Genomic DNA, 20,452 nt, shown 5'->3' on the forward strand with positions numbered 1-20,452 from the left:
TTAACATAACATTGTAACCAGATGAACTTCTATTAATGTCAAGTACACAAAGGGGGAGGAAAGAGTAAGCCTAAATATTTTATAAAATATTCTAAAGTATTTTAAGTAGATAAGAATTCATTTTAATGGACATATTCTTTGTTTCAATGGAGATGCTGCTGCTAAAGGCTTTGACCATAGCACACTTAATCGAAATAATACATGATTGGGAATGAGATTCTAATTATATTTTTGACTCTTTCACTAATGAACCATGTGATGGTGGATAAGTCACAATCTCCTCAGATACCCTAGTTACCTCCTCCATAAAACAGTAAAGTCAGATTAGATAATCTTTTAAAATTCTTTTAAGTGTCTAAAATGCTATATGTTGGAATCAAAAAGTAGTCATTAATGTCTGATGTTAACTTTGAGGAATGTTTTCAGGAGAACAATCCTGAGATCTATGCCTAGTCCTATGCTATTTAACATTTTTATCAAGAACCTAGATGAAATGTAAATACTTTTAAATAAGGTTTTTTAAAGGCTTAACAAATTTTGTAGACAATACAAAGCTAGGAGGGGCAGTCAAAAACCATTTATCAAACACCTACTATGTGTCAGGTACTTAAGTGTTGGGAATACGAAAAGAGGCAAAAGAAATCCCCGCCCTCAAAGAGCTCATAATCTAATGGAGGAGACAACGAGCAAACAAATACGTAAAAACAAGTTATACGCAGAATGCAGGATGCAAGGGGAATTAAAAGACTGAAGGCATTAGAATTAAAAGAAGTTGAGAAATGTTTCTTATAGAAGATAGGATTTTAGTTGGGATTTGAAGGAAACCAGGGAAGCCAAGAGGTGAAGATGAAGACAGAGATTGTGCTAAGCATGGGGGGTAGCCAGAGAAAATGCCCAGATTCCAGAGAGGGAGTTTCTGTTAGTGAAGGCCAGTGTCACTGGAATGAAGAGTATATTTTGGGGAGTAAGGTGTAATAAGACTGGAAAGATAGAGGGGGCTAGATTGTGAAAGGCTTTGAATGCCAAACAGAGCATTCTGAATTTGTTCCTGGTTGCAATAGGAAGCCACTGGAGTTTATTTAGTAAGGTAATGATATAATGGACCTTTGAATTAGGAGGATCACTTCAGGAGCTGAGTGGAGAAAGGACTAGAGTGGGAAGAGACCAGCAGCAGACAGACCCACCAGCAGGGTATTGCAATAATCCAGGCATGAGGTGATGAAAGCCTGCACTTACTTTCTGTTGAGTCTTTGTTGTTCTGACATTTTCAGTACAAAGGTCATACTTGTCAGTAGATAATCCAGAAGCACACTTAGAACTGCACAGCTCTGCCTTTTTTTGTTGTTGTTGTTGTCAGTGATGGTCATTTCACCCAACCCAAAAAGAGGTCTACAGCCTTCTTTGAGCTTCCTTTTTCTCTCCCAATATAGCTAAGAAATCCTCTTTTTTTTGGGTCTTTAATTTCCTCGCCACCTTGATCTTATTCTGAGCTCCAGCTCTTCCTGCACTATTTTACAGGGCTGTGCCACACTCACATTCACCCTGTGTTACCTAGCCCTCTGTTTATTTCTTTTAAAATCTATCTTGGTTGGTAAGCTCCTTTTGTATCCTTATCAGTCTATTCAGACAAATCCTATTTTTCTTCCTTAATGGCATGGTTTCCTTTCATATCTTCAAAACTGCACTCTTGAACATTTCCTGAAGCATTTTTCTCTGAAGTATTTTACTCCATGGTATCTTACCCATCTTTCCTATGAACTGTTGAAATTTGCTTTCCCAAAACCTGGGGAACAAGTCTGAATGTGCCTGGATTTCCTTAACTTGTCTATCACAAAATACAGGAAGCAGTGGTCACTTTGCCTCAGGATTCCCATCAATTTCCCTGTTACTGAGATTCAGATTCAGAATAGAATTCCCCCTGTTGGCTCTTTTACCTTCTGAAGAATGAAATCATCACCAAGGCAAGTCAACAAGTTATTAATTGCTCTGCTTTAGGCAGAGATAGAATTCCAGAAGATGTGTCTTTAATTGAAGTTATCTATCATACTTTTTCAAGCCTCTGTGCCCGGTTTGTGAAGTTTCCAAACTCCTTCAGTTTTTTTTTCTTTTCAGGTGGTTTGTTGAACATTCCCATGACAAAATAATTTTTGTTTCTCCTTTCACTGACCTTCACCCAATACTCTGTCATGTTACTTTCCTCTGGTCCCCAAATGTCCTCACATGACTATACTGTCTTAATATACTCCCCGCACCCCCTTCCCCCTCACTTTATCTATCCTGTTTCTTTGGAATAAGGTATACTCATCCAGAGCCACGACCCAGTAGTATGTTTTATCTTGACAAAGCCTGATGATAGCTGAGTTCAAATCTGCGTCCTTGAGCTAGGACCTCTAACTTCCTGATGTCTGACTAAACCGTGAGCATGCGTGTACAGATGTTTGAGGCCACAGGCTTTACTGTTGGCTCCTTTCTTGTATGTTTTACCTCCTGTGAACTTCTGATTATTTTGACTATTTTTTCTTTGTTAGCTATGGGGGACACGTATAGGTAGGTAGTCTTCACAATCCACAATTTTTTTTAGTATCCAATGTGATAATGTATGTCAATGAACTTTGTAAATCTTAAAATACTATGTAAAAGTCAGCTATTATAATTATTTGGTTTCCTCCACATTGTCTAGTCCAGTGCTAGCTCTTCTTCAATCAGTAAGCATTTTATTAAGTACTCACTATGTATCAAATACAGTTCTAAGCTAGAAGTTCTCAAAGTGTGGTCCACGGATGCTTGAGAGGTCCTTAACACCACATCAAGGTGCTGTGAAGACTACAGACTCCCTCCCTTGTAAGGCACTTATAATCTAGCTGGAGGGCAAATACACATGGAACTCATCATACATCACTAACTGATAAAATTCGTGTTCATGACTATAAATGTGATAGGGGTCAATAAAAGGGAAAGGAGTGGTGGGTGGGCTGGAATGAAACAGGGTTTCATTTTTGTTGTTGTTCCATTTCCAGGCTCTTTGTGACTCCATTTGGGTTTCTCTTAGCCAAGATACCAGAATGGTTTCCTTCTCCAGCTCATTTTACAGATGAGGAACTGAAGCGAACAGAGTTAAATGAGTTGCCCAAGATCACAGACTTAGTGTTTGAGGCCACATTTGAACTCCCTGCTTTCCTGACTCCAGGCCTGGAGCTCTACCCACTGCTCCACTTAGCTGCCCTTAAGGTTTCAGAAAGGTAAAATCTGACAGATGAGTAAAGGGGAATAATGAGGAAGTAAGGAATCAAGTGAGAAGAATAAAAGACAAAGCATAGAGACATCAGCATGGAATGTTGGAGGGAGGAAGGAAAATGAATAGATAAACCTAAGTGGTAAAGACTGGGTGTGCTGGGGAGTAATAAGAAATAAAACTGAGTTGGGAAGGGCTGTATTCTTGAGGAGTTGGGGGTAATGAATAGAAGGAAAAGCATACATAATTCAAAATAAGGACAACCACCTCTCCAAGGACTAGTCCCAACTCCCAAACAGTGATATGAACTGCACAACTTCAACACTGCAATCCTATAAAGCAGGTATAGTAGTATTAGTAAATATAATAAAAACCCACTAATTCATTTGGAATTCAGAACGAAGTCAGTCTTTCTACTATCTATAAGAAAAAAGCTGACTAAATTAACTAATTAAATAAGACTGAAGGGAGACAATTTTAAAGTATAGTTTGGAGAACGAACAAACAAAATCACTGGATAATTTGTTTCCAATTAAAATGCTGATTCCAAATGATTCTGATCTAAGCATTAACTTTATAGTTCATTACTCTGAGTATTTGAAAGTAAAAGAATTGCATTTCTTGAAAAACATTCTAAACTTTGGATACTTTACTTACCTGGACTACCCTTTACCATTGTACTTAATGATGTTTTATTGCAAATTCAAATCTTAAACAAGCACAATCATATTGAAATTAATGTTATTTTATAAGGAATTGCCTGGGGAAAATTTTGTGCATTTATATTCAGTACACGGTTTAAAGATCTGACCATAAACACGTTGGATCTTTCAAGATTTTGGGTTCCAGAGTTTGATTATTTCTTTTTAAGAGGGAAATCATAGTCTTTAATTACTCTAAAATAAAGGAATTAGCAACTTTGGAGTTTTTTTCCTAAAGTAATCACTAAGTTATTTTTTTTTACTTAAAGAACTGATTGGGATACAGGCTTTTAATTTTTAATTGAAGTTTAAAATTAAATGAAACATATCTGGAAAGTCAGTCACAATTTAATCTATCACCTAACAATAATGCCTTGCACATAGATGATACTTAACAAATGTTTGATGAATATATAGAATAATCCAAAAGTAGATTCTTTGGTGCTTTTTAGTTACCACTGCTTTCTTACCACCACCACCATTAAGCAACCAAATGAATTCTAAACAATCAAAAACAAACAAAAAATAAACAGGAAGAAGATATTTTAGAAATATCTACACCATAGTTTTTGTTTTAAAGACAAAGAATTTTGATTTATTTGACAGGGCTAAATGCCTCAATGTCTTATAAACTGTAATTATGGGATATTGGGGGTGAAATTCATAACTTGTTTCCTGTTCTTTCTTGTAAGGCATTTAAAGTACTTCAGTGTATATCTTTCAAACTCTTATTGGCAAATGATTATAAAAATTCTAGTGAATGGTAGAGTAAAAAAGGATTATGTTTATTCAAATAACTGATTTTAGCTTTGCTATATCAAAGAATTTGGGATGATACAGCTTTTCCCCTTATATTCCCATCTAAAGGTGTTTAGTTATTAAAAATTATTGTTTGTTGTCAAGTAGGGAAGGCATTTCAAGAAGTGATAAAAGAAGTATTAGTGTTAGGCTCTAGTGTACTTTTATATTGGCATATTTTGACAGTAACAGATTAGATTCTTTAATAACATTTCTACTAACAGAAATACTGCACATAACACAAGCATGGGTGTATAATCCTATTTGGAAATATGTGCCTAATTTCATGCCACATAGTCTATGATGACAAATTGCTAAGCAGCTCAACCTGTAGGTATAGGTAAGTGGGAGAGAAGTTAAGTGGGATACACCCAACTTCATACAAATTGTTTATGACTGAGAGAAAATACTACTATTTGGCAAAACCTTTGTTTAAACTATATACAAATCCAGTTTAATTGGAAGATTGTAGAGGGGATACAAATTATGTTTTTCTTTTTTTTTCTTCTGAGTACATGATATTATTCTGGAAATGGAAAAAGAGAAGCAAGGTGAATTTCAATTATTTTAAAGCCCGGGAAGAATAAACATTACACTAAAGACATTCTCACAAACCAAAAAACCACATAAAATAATATCCCAGGCACAATCAAATGTAATATTCTACTAAAAAAGGATCACTTAGAAATTTATATTAGTAATAGACTTATTATTAACCTATTATCTTTGGCATCTAAGCCAAGAAGTATGTGAACCATTTATTATGGTATAGATTAAAGAGATTAACAAGATTTTTGATTTTGATCCTGTTATATCATTTATTTTCATCTGACAGAAAATAATTCACATGAATGAAAGAAATGAAAAGTTGCTCTTTCTATTATTTGAAGTCATGTAATAGGAAACTTTGATAAAAAGATGTATGAATCAACATAATTTCTAATTATGGCTGTCAGAAAATATAATTATTTCAAAAAGTAGCAGACTAAAAATATTTTCCTTCAAAGGCAATTTCACTAGTTGAGATTATAAAAATAAAGACTTGTAAAATTGCTATTCACTATGATTTATGGATTTGGTATACAGAAATTCTTCTTAGTATTTACACCTCTTATTTACTTATTTATTCTGTTTATTTATTTTGCAGAATTCATAGGTAGGTAGGGTCAGCAGCAAGGTAGGATGCATAATTTATTATATTCAGATTCTGAAAGGCTAGGGAAAAGGCTATAAAAAGAAACATTCCAAATGTAAGGATGTGCTTACAGTAAGTGTTCCCCAATATGGGGACCTGTAATTATATATAAATATATATTCACTTAGTTGTGTCCCACTGGGAGCAAGATAAGTCTCCTATTTCCCTTTGCCATCTCTTGAACAACGTGTGAAATCACCAGGACAAGCTATTTGACAATAGCTAAATCTGTGTCAATCTGTTTCAGTCTGTAACTGATGGTTTCAACTAATTCACACACCTGAGCTATGCTTGTGGGTTTGCCATTTGAAAAGGGGTATACATGAAGTCCAGAGACTAGAGAGATACTGAAGTTGGATATAAAGTAGAGAGGAGCAGCACAGGATATAGACGCAGTTTCCTGGAGAGAGGCCTGTGCAGTCAAATGGCCCTTCCAGAGAACCATGTGGCTACAGTGATGCAGAAGCAATATGGAAGCAATAGAGTTGTGAGAAGTTCCTAGTTTATACCTGGAACTGTAGTAATATAAACTAGCTGGAAAAGAATAGCAGTTAGAGAAATGGAGGAGCTTGTACTACAGAGGATCATAGAAACTAGATAGTTTAAACTATAAGAGCCTGAACTGATGATCAATGAGACATTAAGCCATGATGAGGAATATAACTGGACTTGCCTCTTTACTAATTTGGGAGTCTTATGCACTGTATAGTTTTGAGGGAAGAAGGGTTGATATACTAATGATGGCAATTTATTTCCAATTATGTTAATCCTAGAGTAGCACTACAGTTTGGAATAATGTATGTGCCTATGGGAAAAGCTGAGCTCACTAATGAAAGGAAAATTGTTTGGCTTTCTAGAAAGCCTGAGTATTTTTTTTTATTGAGAAAACACCATGGTTAATATGGAAATGTTTTGTAGGGCTATACAGGTATAATATATATCAAATTGCTTGCCTTCTCAAGGAGGGGTGGAAGGTATGGAGGGAGGGAGAGAATTTGGAATACAAAATTTTAAAAAACAAATGTTAAAAAATTTGGCTTACATGTAATTGAGAAAAAAATTAAATTAAAAAAAGAACACTACTCAGGGCAGTACTCTAAGTTATGAGGTCTATACAGATTCTTTGGAAAGGCAAAGGCCCACCAGAGAAGGTGAGTTGGCATGACTGTTTTTTAAAAAATTTTTAATATTTATTTTTAGTTTTCAACATTCATTTTCACAAAATTTTGAGTTCCAAATTTTTTCCCCATCTCGCTCCTCCTCCCATCCCAAAATGCTATGCATTCTGATTACCCCTTTCCCCAATCTGCCCTCCCTTCTATCACATCCCTCCCTTCCTTTATCCCCATCTTCCCCCTTTTCTTGTAGGACAAGATAGATTTCTATACCCCTTTACCTGTAGTTCTTAATTCCCAGTTGCATACAAAAACAATTCTCAACATTTGCTCTTAAATCTTTGAGTTCCAACTACTCTCCCTTCCTCCCTCCGCACCCATCCCCGCTGAGAAGGCAAGCAATTCAATATAGGCTATATACGTGTAGTTTTGCAAAAGACTTCCATAATAGTCATGTTGTGTAAGACTAACTATATTTCCCTTCATCCTATCCTGCCCCCCATTTATTCTATTCTCTCTTTTGACCTTGTTCCTCCCCAAAAGTGTTTACTTCGAATTACTCCCTCATCCCATTTGCCCTCTATTCTATCATCCCCCTCAATCCACTTATCCCCTTCTCCCCTACTTTACTCTAGTGTAAGATAGATTTTCATACCAAATTGAGTGTGTATGTTATTCCCTCCTTAAGCCACATGTGATGAGAGTAAGCTTCACTTTTTCCCTTTCACCTTCCCCCCTTTTCCTCTCCATTGTAAAAGCTTTTTCTTGCTTCTCTTATGAAAGATAATTTGCCCCATTCCATTTCTCCTCCTAATATATTCCTCTCACCCCTTAATTTTATTTTTTTAGATATCATCCCTTCCTATTCAACTCACCTTGTGCTCTTTGTCTGTATCTATGTGTATAATCCCTCCAACTACCCAAATACTAAGTAAAGTTTCAAGAGTTACAAATATTATCTTTCCATGCAGGAATATAAACAGTTCAACTTTAGTAAGTCCTTTATGATTTTTCTTTCCTGTTTACCTTTTCATGCTTCTCTTGATTCTTGTGTGTGAAAGTCAAATTTTCTATTCAGCTCTGGTCTTTTCATCAAAAATGCTTGAAAGTCCTCTATTTCACTGAATGACCATTTTCCCCCCTGAAACTTATTATACTCAGTTTTGCTGGGTAGGTGATTCTTGGTTTTAATCTTAGTTCCTTTGACTTCTGGAATATCCTACTCCAAGCCCCTCGATCCTTTAATGTAGAAGCTACTAGGTACTGTGTTATCCTGATTGTATTTCCACAATACCCAAGTTGTTTCTTTCTAGCTGCTTGCAATATTTTCTCCTTGACCTGGGAATTCTAGAATTTGACTACAATATTCCTAGGAGTTTCTCTTTTCAGATCTCTTTCAGGAGGTGTTTGGTGGATTCTTTATTTTACCCTCTGTAGAATATCAGAGCAGTTTTCTTTGATAATTTCATGAAAGATGATGTCTAGGCTCTTTTTTTGATCATGGCTTTCAGGCAGTCCCATAATTTTTAAATTGTCTCTCCTGGATCTATTTTCCAGGTCAGTTGTTTTTCCAATGAGATATTTCACATCATCTTCCATTTTATCATTCTTTTGGTTTTGTTTTGTGATTTCTTGATTTCTCATAAAGTCATTAGCTTCCATCTGCTCCATTCTAATTTTTAAAGAACTCTTTTCTTCAGTGAGCTTTTGAACCTCCTTTTCCATTTGGCTAATTCTGCTTTTTAAAGCATTCTTCTCCTCGTTGGCTTTTTGGGCCCCATTTGCCATTTATGTTAGTTTATTTTCTTCAGCATTTTTTTGGGTCTCCTTTAGCAAGCTGTTGACTCACTTTTCATGCTTTTCTTTCATCGTTCTCATTTCTCTTCCCAATTTTTCCTCCATCTCTCTTACTTGATTTTCAAAATCCTTTTTGCGTTCTTCCATGGCCTGAGACCATTGCATATTTACTTTGGAAGTTTTGGATGCAGAAGCCTTGACTTTCAGGTCTTCCTCTGACGGTTCTTCCTCATCTGAAAGGATGGAAGAAAATACCTGTCCACCAAGAAAGTAGCCTTCTATAGTCTTATTTTTTCTCCTTCTTTGGGCATTTTCCCAGCCAGTCACTTGACTTTTGAGTCCTTTGTAGAGAGGAGAGTATACTCTGGGAATCTGTAAGTTCTCAGATCCTCCAAGGTGGCACAATCAAGGGAGAGGAGTTTACTCCTGTCCTGGCTTGTGCTCTGGTCTGGCAGCAACCACAAGCAGTCTTTTCTGTCCAGGATCTGTGAGTAGAATTCCCTCTCCAGCCTCCACCAGCTCTATCAGGCCAGCCAGAGTTCTTCCTCACCCCAGGGCTGCCACTCAGGGCTGAGATCTGGAGCAATTTTAGGCTGAGGCTCCTAAAATGGATGCTGTGCTGTAGCAATTGCTGCCACTCTGGGGCTGCCTGGGCCAGACCACATTCCCTTCTCATGCAGGTGAAAGAGTTTTCTCACTGATTTTTGAAGCTGCCTTTGGTGTTTGTAGGTTAAGGGATCTGGGAACTGCAGCTCCTGCCAGGCCCTGAGGCCTGCTCCAGTCCTGTCCCTGCCTCTCCACCAAGCCCGGGCTGCGATCAGCTCTGTGCCTGGTGTGAAAAACCTTTTCTGTCGGCCTTCCAGGCTGCCTTGGGCTGGAAATCTCTTGTACTTTGTCGTTTTGTGACTTCTGGTGCTCTAGAATTTGTTTAGAGTCATTTTTTACAGGTATTTTATGGGCTATGTGGGGGGGAGCTTCTACAGGCCCCTCCTTCTACTCTGCTATCTTGGCTCCACCTCCCCGGCATGACTGTTTGTGGTACAAGCCTACAAGTTTGGTAAATAAAATCTTTTTTACATTTAATGTTTTGTTAGACTAAATGCCTGAATAGTAGGTAAGAATATACTGGGGGTTATTTTTTGGTATTTCATATAAAGCAAAATATTTATAACAGCACTTTCTACAGCAGCTAAAAATGAATTTGATGTCTATTGATTGGGGAATGGTTAAACAAACTGTGGTCCATAAATGTAAAGGAATATTACTATGTTGTAAGAAACAATGAATATGAAGAATCATGGCAAGGAAGACTTGTATGAATGGATACAAAGTGAAATGAGAACCAAGAAAACAATATACACAGTGACTATAACACTTCACATGAAAAGAACAAAAAACTTGCAACCACAACAATAATGAAAATGAATGCTTTTTCATTATAACAATCACGGCTGATCTGAAGTATGAAAACAGAAAATTCAACTCCTTCCTTTCTTTGCAGAGATGAGTGCTGTGGGTGTGAAACACTGCATAAATTGTCAGATTGGTTTGATATGTATGTTAGTATATTAGAACTACTTTACCCCCCTTCCCTTTCTTTTTTTTTTTATAGTGTATTATAAAAGGGGACTCTTGATAGAAGACAAGGGAAAGATACATTTGGAAATAATGAAGGTATAATAACAAAAGTCAATAAAAACCAAAACTTAAAATATATAGACAAAAAAGAAGGCCATCATTGAAAAAAATACTAAACAACATCTGGCCAAGTACAAATCCTGGGAGCTATCAACTGGAGACATACTTCTAAGCAGACACAGAACCTTTAATGACTACTCTGAGTCTGGCCATTTAACTGGTTCCACTTCTATTTAATTCCATTATTATGTAGTTCATATCTCACCATATTTTCCTCAGTATGAGATATTTTAGCAATTTTTTTGGTTAATATTTAGGTAAACTAAATCTATAGCACTACATTCATCTCAGTTTGGTAAATGTGTTAAAAATGTAAACAAGATTAGTTAGGTCTTCCCCAACATTCCCCTTCCTTCTTGGGTCCCTCCCTTCTACTCTACCCATACACATTTAAACTGTGTAGATTTATATTTGTAAGTTATACCAGTATAGTACAAGCTTTGGCTGACTGCAGTAATCTGGAAAAGCTTTGGAGTACAAAGCTGGTGGATGGACTCTGTCCTTTCAGGACTAGTTTAGGTCTGGAAAAGTTCATCAGCAAATCATTGGCTGTATGAGTGCAAATCTTTTGACTACTTAAACTCATGGAGATTGTAAAGAACTGGGCTTTGTGTATGTCAAGAGTGCTTCCACATTAATAAAACCATGGATACCTGAAGTAGTGAGGTAAGTATATTGATCAATATGGCAAAAAGATTTTCTGTAATTATGACAAATTACTTATTACTTTCCCCTCAATCTACAAAGCACTTTTACTTTGACACAGAAAGAATCAATTATTTGGCAGTATTTGATCTTTACCACATTGTCATTTACCATCTACTATTAGGTAGTCTTCCAGACATTTGCAATATTAATATTGCAATTATCAATAATAATGGATATTATGTTATTTTTTCCTCTAGTATTTACCTAATTTTCCTTTAAAAATAAGATGAGGTAGTTATTACACTGAACTTTTCTTAGGTACCTTGCCATTTGTAAAGGTGGCTCTTAGTGTGTGTAAGGTGGATTTTTGTTATTCTTTCTTATAGTTTAGTTCCCAGGGTCCATAGCTATAACAATCTCTATTTCCCAGGCTCATGACTTATGAACATCTCCACCACATGTGTGCAGCGCTATATAATGATAAAAATATAAACTGTGCTTAAATTGTAAATATCCACTGTGACTGTGCAGTAAGATATAACGGTGAGATAATGTAAACTTGTGAGGCTATTGCTGGCAAAATGCCTTGTCTGTTGCCCTATAAAGCAGGTGGACTACTGGTCAGTGAATGGGGAATCCTCAGGGTTGAATGTACAAGCTAGAATGCTGTGTGTACCTAGACTGGCCCCCATCAAGGCCTGCGGGGAATCTGTGTTCGCCTCAACTGGCCCCCATTGAGGTTTGAAGGGATTAGGGGAGAGCACGAGTTGTGCTTGTTTAAATTGACCCCCATCAGCTGGCCCGCCTTCTCACCACCTCTGTGAGAAGGGTGATTAGAGAATGCTATAGGAGTTGATGCTCTCTCCCGAGCAGGCTAGTCTACAATAAAGTAAGATTATTAACTCCTCTAAAACTGTCTTCCTATCCTTCCTGTCTCACCGGATCAAGAGTGAACCTGTGCTAGTAGCCCTCCTGTGTGCTTACCTGTCTTACACCATTCCTTTGTGAATTCTTAAAAATGGTTCTGCATTACAATTGGTTGTATAACAATTTGGGCAAATCTCTTATGTATTTTCAGGTACTTACGAAGCCCTGAGGGTCTTCCCATCCCAGATCTATTTTTTTTTAAGAGGCCATTCTTTGCCTCATTTTTTAAGTCTAATCACTGAATGGGCACTGCCTCAGTCAAACTGAGTCATGTTAAAGACCTTAGCTTGAAAATATCAGGGTCACCTACTGCATCCTGGGCCAAATCCAATTGTTCTGATACATATCTGGTCACTGGGCCCAGATGGCTCTGGAGGAGAAAATAAGGTTGGTGACTTTGCACAACCTTCTGTCACTTAAATCCAATTCACTTGCATGTCATGGCAGCACCTCCCTGATGATCCTCTTCGAGAATGAAGGACAAACAACAGCAATTTATATAAATAAGGGATTGGTGCCTTTTCAAACTTCTTTAGGGACAAGCTTGGTCATCACTCATCATATAAGAGCACTCAACTTTAATTTTATTGCTATTCTTTCCATTTACATTGGTGTAGTCATTTTTTATATTGTTTTCCTAATTTTGCTTACTTTGGTCAATCCACAAGTATTTCTTAAACACCTACAATGTGCCAGGATTGTGCTAAGCACTAGAGATAGAAAGGCAAAAAACAGTCCTTGCTCTCAAGAAGTTCACAGTCTAATGAAGACAATAAGTAAACCACTATGTCTAGATTAAGCTGGAGATAATTAACAGAAGGAAGGCACAAGCATTAACAGAGATCAAGAAAGGCTTCTTGTGGAAGGGGGGATTTTAGCGAGGACTTGGTGGAAGTCAGGTAATGTCAGAGATGAGGAAGTATGGGGAATATTCAGTGGAAATGCAAGGAGTCAGAAAAGACAGTGTGTCATGTGGGAGGAATACCAAGGAGGTAGTGTTATCAGATACAGAGTATGTGTGTATGTGGGAGTAATGTGTAAGAAGATTGAAAAGGGAAGAGGGGTCCAAATAAAGAAGGGTTTTGAATGCCAAACAGAGGTTTTTATACTGTATTTGGTCTTTGAGGTGATAGGAAACCACTGGAGTTTATGGAGTAAAGGGCTGAATAAGGGCCAAATTTGCACCTTAGGAAGCTAAATGGAGGATGGTCTGTAGTGAGGAAAGACTTGAAGCTGGAAGAACAACTAGGAGGCTACTGCAGTAGTTGAGGCATTATGTGGTAAGTGTCCATACCAGGGGAGTGACAGTGTCAGAGAAAAGAAAGGGGGAGGATATGAGAGATGTTACAAAGCTAGAATTGATAGGACTTGGCAAGAGATTAGATATGGGGGCGGAGGGAGAAAGTGAGAGGGTGTGAGAAGCCTGGGTAACTGTGAAAGGATGGTGGTACCTTCAACAGAAATGAGAAAATTAACAAGACGACAGGGGTTGGGGTGGTGGTATGGAGAATGAGTTCAGTTTTGGACATGTTTAGTTTAAGATGGTCTATGAGACAGCCAGTTTGAGTTGTCTCACAGGCAGTTGGAGATATGAGTCTGTAGTCTTTTCTGTATTTACCATATTCATTGTTCTTTAAGTTTACAATCATTTTTCTAAAGGTTATCCTCTATTTAATTTCTAAATTTTAATAATGATGATTCATACATTTATTACCCACTCAGCATAATTTTATTTTTCAAGGACAGACAAAATGTCAACACTAACATTAAAGAATACTTTACAATATCATTTTTAGTTCTTATCAGCAAATCGGAAATAACTTAAAATAACCTGAAGCAACTTACCTTAAAGAATTCCTTTTTATCAACAGTCTCATCTCCATCTGTATCCAGCATCTTAAAAGCAACATGAAACCCAGTGTGGGGTTCTGCAATAATGTGTGAAAAATATGTTTTTATAAATCTTACTGCGATAAGAATTACTTTCAGGCATAGTTCTTCAGATTAGAAATTAGTTACTTGAACCATAATAGTAAGGGATACTGACTGTGGACCTATGATTTCAATGGTATAGGGAAGTCCCAGATGAGGAAACTCACTCTATTATAGCATGTTCTCTATAACTTACAGTCTCAGAGAATTGTCTACAGCAGAGTTGTCAATGCAAAACTCCAAAGGAGGCCCAAATTAGATTAAAATGTATCTGGGAAATGTTTGACAAGATAAATAAAAATACAATATAACAATGTTAATTTGTGATTTTCTAAGTTAATATGCAGCCCACAGGGATCCATTTCTATTTGAATTTGATACCACTGATCCAGAAGACTGAAATTAAATGACTTGATCAGGATCACAAAGTTAGCATGTGTTAGAAGTGGGGACTGGACCTAGGTCTTCCTGACTGAGGCTGTCTATTGACTATGCCAAGGATTCTTATTTCTTCTCATGCCAAAATTCTTTGAAAGCTGATCTTTTGTTGGCTTGTGTCAGGACTGATTCTTCTCTTTTCTTCTCTCTATCTCAATCTCTCTGTCTCTCCCTTCTTCCCTTTCTCTCCCTCCTCTTTCCCTCCTTTCTCCCCCCACCATCTCTTTTTCTCTCTATCTCTCTCTATACATGTATTTAAGAAATCCAGTTGATTTCTGTTTCTCCATTAAATGTCTGTCCAAATATCTAGTTTTGAGGAAAGTATAAGGCATTTATTTAGTGCTTACTATATGCCAGGCACTGTGCTAAATACTGAGGATATAAAAGAAGGCAAAAATCAAAGTCCCTGCTCTCAAAGAGATCACATTTTAATCAGGGAGACTACATTCAAATAACTATGCACATACAACAAAAATAAAAAGTAAAGGTAATTTCAGAGGGAAGGCACTACTAGTGACTAAGACAGTTCTTGACAAAGTATATTCTCAACAAATATTTGTTACTGCTGATGGCAACTTCATATTCTGATGAACAAAGAAAAGTACATTATTTTTGGGTGTACACAGGAAGTTGTAGTGTACTTACTGGTGATAACTGTCAGCAAAAATAGATATTCGGTATATGAAATCAATCCTGGAAAAGCAACAAAAAATATTAAGTGAGAACTAGATGTTCACATAATTAAAAGAACATAATTGGAAAACTAATTGTAAAATCTCAATGATTTTCTTTAAAAATATTTTCACTTTGGTATGGTGGAACACATAATAATAGTACTGAAGGATAGGATTAATGCCTTTAATATCAGAGATCAATCATTTTATATCATTAATACTTTATGTGATAAGAGGCAGAGGCAAGATGGCAGATTGGGGAGCACACCCAGTTGGGCTCTCCCAACTTTACCCTCTAAAGAACTTTAAAATAACACCTCAAATTTTGGAGCAGCAGACACAACAAAAAGTCAGGGTGAGCTATTTTTCTGGCTTAAGAAAACTTAAAAGGTAGGCAGTAGAAGGCGTGGAGGTCCATCCAGAGCTCACACACATTAGAGAGATAGCAGCATGAGCAACTTTAGGAGCTCTCAGTCAAGAGACAGTAAGGGTATTGGACAACTGATCAGAGAGATTAGAGGGAACCCTTTGCTAGCACTGGGCTATTACTCTGGCAACTCTAAGGCCCACATGTGGTTCTGGTCATAGTTCCAGAATGAAGAGGAGCATTGGTTGTTGGTCACAAGGAAGCAGGCACCCTGGTCATAGTTCCAAGGCAAGGAAGAGAACTAGTGTGCAGCTGGAGGGGACCATGGCCCCGTCCCTGGTAAAGACTAGCCCATAGGCAAGGAGAGCAGTGACTATACCTCTCCCCAGGTCACACCACCTTGGAAACACCAAAAACTTGCAGACCTCCTCTCTTCTCTATGCGCCCCCACAACCCTAGGTGGGCAAAGTCCAACTTTAATATGAAGTTCAAAGTCAATAAATAGGCTAGAAAAATAAGCAAACAACAAAAAAAGAATTTGACCATAAAAAAGCTACTATGGTGGCAGGGAAGACCAAGAATAAACTCAGAAGAAGACAACCACATGAAAACAGCTTTTTAAAAAGCCTAAAAGAAAAATGCTAATTGGATCCATACCCAACAAGAATTCCTGGAAGAGTTAAAGAGATAAGAATGGAAGAAGAAAAATTGGGAAAAAAATGAGAGTGATGCAAGAAAATTATGAAAAGAGAATTAACAACTTGGTAAAAGAGGAACAGAAAAACAAAATGATGACTTAAATGCAAAACTGGCCTAATGGTAACTGAGACACAAAAATTCACTGAAGAAAAGAACTCCTTAAAAAGCAGGACTGGCCAAATAGAAAAAAGGTACAAAATCTCACTGAAGAAAATAATTCCTTAAAAATTAGAATTGGGAAAGTAGAAGCTAATGATTTCATGAAATATCAAGAAACAATGAAACAAAATAAAAACAAATGAAAAAAATAGAAGAAAATGTGAAATATCTCAATGGAAAAACAGATGACCTGGAAAATATATTGAGGAGAGATAATTTAAGAATTATTAGACTACCTGAAAGCTATGATCAAAGAGCGAGCCCAAACATTGCATTTCAAGAAATTATAAAGGAAAATTGCCCTGATATCTTAGATCCAGAGAATAAAATAGACACTGAAGGAATCTACTGATCACTTCTAAAAAAGATCCAAAACTTAAAACTCTCATCAATATTACTGCCAAATTCCAGAGTTCTAAGGTTAAAGAGAAAGTACTTCATGGAGCCAGAAGTAAACATTCAAACATCATGGAGTCACAGTTAGGATCACACAAGATTTAGTGGCTTCCATATTAAAGGAGTGGAGGGCTTGGAATATGATATTCCAGAAGGCAAAGGAGGTAGGATTAAAACCAAGAATAACTTACCCAGCAAAACTGAATGTAATCCTTAAGGGAAAAAACTGATATTTAATGAAACAGAGGACTTTCAAACATTCCTGACGAAAAGACCACAGATGAATAGAAAAAGTAACATTCAAACAAAAGGTTCAAAAGAAGCATAGAAAGGTAAACATGTAAGAGTAATCACATAAGGTACTCAATAAAGTTAAATTGTTTATTTTTCTATATGGGAAGATGATGCATTAACTCCTAAGAATTTTGTCATTATTAGGAGTTTATGTATAGGGCATAGTTATGAATCAATTATGTTGTAACTATCTCAAAAAAATGAAGGAGAGATACACTGGAAGAAGGGGGAAGGACAAGGCAGAATTTTCTCACGTTATAGAGGCAGGAAAAGAAGAGCTTTTACAAAGATGGGGGTGAGGAGGGGAAAATGGGTGGTGGCAGCAGAAAATGCTTAAATCTCACTCACAGGAATTGGTTCAAAGACAGAAGAATATATATACACCATCAGTTGTGTATAGAACTGTAATTTAATAGGAAAATAGGAGGGGAAGGGCATAAGAGAAAGCATGAGAAATGATTAAAGAGAGGGCAGATTAAGAGAGGAAGTATTAGAAGCCAAATAGACTTTTAAGGAGGGACAGGATAGAGACAGAGAGACAGAAACAGAAAATAATCCTATGAAAGCAAATACACAGTAATCACAACTGTGAATGTGAATGGGATGAGCTTACCCAAAAAACAGAAGCAGACAGAAGAATGGATCAGAAAGTAGAAGCCAGCAATATTGTTTACAAGAGACACACTTGAAACAAAGACACACAGAGTGTTAAAATAAAGGGATGGAGGAGAATCTAATATGCTTCAGCTGAGCTGATAAAAAAAAAATAGCAGGAGTAGCAATCATTATCTCAGACAAAACAGAAGCAAAACCAGAACTAATTAAAAGAGATAATCAGGAAAACTTCGTTTTGCTAAAAGTTACCATAGACAAAGTAGTAATATCAAAAAATCTTTTTACAGCAAGTTTCTCTCACTTCTTAAATATGTACGCAGTATAGAACTGAGTCAAATCTATAAAAATAAGAGCCATTCCCCAATTGATAAATGGTTAAAGGATATAAATAGGTAGCTTTCAGAAGAAAGAATCAAAGTTATGAAAAAATGCTCTAAAACACTTGATTAGAAAAACTTATGACAAATGTTGGAAGGGTTAGGGAAAAGTAAACCAATGAACTGTCGGTGGAGTTGTAAACTTGTCCAATCATTCTGGAAAAATTTGGAACTATGGCCAAAGGGCTATAAAACTATGCATACCTTTTGACAAAGCAATACCACTACTAAGTCTGCATCTCAAAGAGATCAAAGGAAAAGAACCTATATGTCCAAAAATATTTATAGTGGCTATTTTGAGATGGCAAAGAACTGGAACTTGAGGGGATGCTCATCAATTGAGGAATGGCTCAACAAGTTTTGGCATATGATTGTGATGCAGTACTACTGTTCTATAAGAAATGATGAGGGGGGTGGTTTCAGAAAAACACGGCAAAACATATATGAACTGATGCAAGGTGGAGTGAGAAGAACCAGATCACTGTGCACAGAAATAATAATGTTGTAATGATGATCAACTGTGAAAGACTTGGCTAGTCTGATCAATAAAATGATCCAAGACAATTCCAAAGGACTCATGATGAAAAAATGCTATCCACCTCCAGAGAGAGAACTGATGAACTCTGAGGGCAAACTGAAATATAATTTTCTCACTTTATTTTTTTGCTTTTTTTTTGCAATATGGCTAACATGGAAATATGTTTTGCATCATTTCACATTTATGATGGATGTAAGTTTGCTTGCCTTCTCAGTGGGTGGGAAGGATGTCAGAAGGAGGGAATCTGAAACTCTTGAAATTTAAAAAGAACACTAAAAATAAATAAACAATAAATTAAGAAATACTTCATGTGATAGCAAAGCATTAATTTTACTAATGGGGCAATGATCTTACATTCCTTTAAACATTTTTAACCTTTCTTGTGACATGCACAATTCTCCATCTCCTGTCTGTGTCTCTTCAGTGGCTTTCTGGAATGCTTTGAAAGCCTTCCTTCATCACTTCTGACTCTTGGAATCCCTAGTTTTTTCCCAAGACAGCCCAAGCACTATCTTCTAAATAAGTCTTTTTAAAATTTCTGTAGCCTTCCTTTCCTCTTCTTAACCAAAAAGATCTCATATACATTTTTAATATACTTTTATGTATGTATATTTTTATTTTCTCCAATAGAATGTAAGCTCCTTGTGGGCATCCTCCACTCAGACACCAAAGGGATCTCCTAAAGTACGAGTTTCACTCTGACACCCCCCCTACTCAATAAACTCCTGTTTGTTTATAATAATAATATCTAATAATAAAACATATTAATATTACATTAATATATGTAATATATTATTACATATTATATAGAATTATTATATATTATATAATTATTATATATCATATATAATATATTTTTTGACTTTGACACTCCCTACTCAATAAACTTGTGTTTATAATAATATGTTAATAACATATAACACATGATATAGTACATATTATTATAATATAACATATATAATTAATAAATTATATTAACAATATAATAATAATATAATAATAATAATAATAACCCATTCCAGGGTCAAATAAAAAAATACTCTGATAGTGCAAGTCCTTCATAACCTAGTCCCCCTTCTACTTTTCCAGTCTCCGCATCTTACTCTCAGTCATATACTCTCTGATCCAGTAACATTGGCCTCCTGGCTATTCTACAAACAAGAAACTCCATTTCTTAGTTTTGGGTATTTTCTTGGGCTGGTCAATGGTCAAAAGTAGTAAATAAAGCTCCACTGTAGGAACATTTCTTATGATATATAGTAATTAATCAGAAGTTATTTTCCTTCCTCCAAGAGTTCGTTTTTATTTTTCTTGGAGGCAACTGGGGTTAAGTGACTTACCCAGGGTCACACAGCTAGTAAGTACCAAGTGTCTGAGGTCAAATTTGAACTCAGGTCCTCCTGACTCCAGGGCCAGTGCTCTATCCACTGTACCACCAAGTTGCTCCTCTCCCAGGAGTCTTTGAGGATTTTTTTACTTAAATTCCTAAGATGTAAACTATAAAAAAAGCTTTTCTTTAATGTGTAATTTTAAAAAAACAATTTAAAAACAATAGATGACACTTAATTTACAAGTTGAAGGTATTAAATACTTTTCAGTAACTGTTCTCCTTATAAATGCCCAAAGGTTCAGTCTTCTTAAAGCTTTATCAAAGGGCAGATGCTTAGAATGTTACTGCTGAACCATACTGTTTATATAAACCCTATCTTTAGACCGTATGATCTTATTTTGACACTGCCACATCTCTATATTTATTCAGGCTTTTTTATTTAAGTCGGTGTTTCAAAGGAACAAGCTGGAATTTTCCTTCAAAAGAAAAAAAGAGTTCACCTTGCAGAAAGGACATGCTCTT

General features: G+C 36.3%; 1 protein-coding gene across 2 annotated transcripts in view; it reads right to left on the reverse strand.

The window, feature by feature from the left end:
- MICU2 (mitochondrial calcium uptake 2) overlaps positions 1-20,452 on the reverse strand; it is a 171,960-nt gene that overhangs the window by 25,697 nt on the left and 125,811 nt on the right. For both annotated transcript variants that reach the window (XM_072611715.1, XM_072611716.1), the window contains exons 5-6: positions 15,127-15,174; positions 13,957-14,039 (exon numbers count right to left, since the gene is read on the reverse strand). In XM_072611715.1, the coding sequence (XP_072467816.1) occupies positions 13,957-14,039; positions 15,127-15,174 (131 nt within the window). The remainder of the gene's footprint in view (positions 1-13,956; positions 14,040-15,126; positions 15,175-20,452) is intronic.

Source organism: Notamacropus eugenii, chromosome 5, assembly GCF_028372415.1.
Source record: "Notamacropus eugenii isolate mMacEug1 chromosome 5, mMacEug1.pri_v2, whole genome shotgun sequence".
Classification (NCBI taxonomy): domain Eukaryota; kingdom Metazoa; phylum Chordata; class Mammalia; order Diprotodontia; family Macropodidae; genus Notamacropus; species Notamacropus eugenii.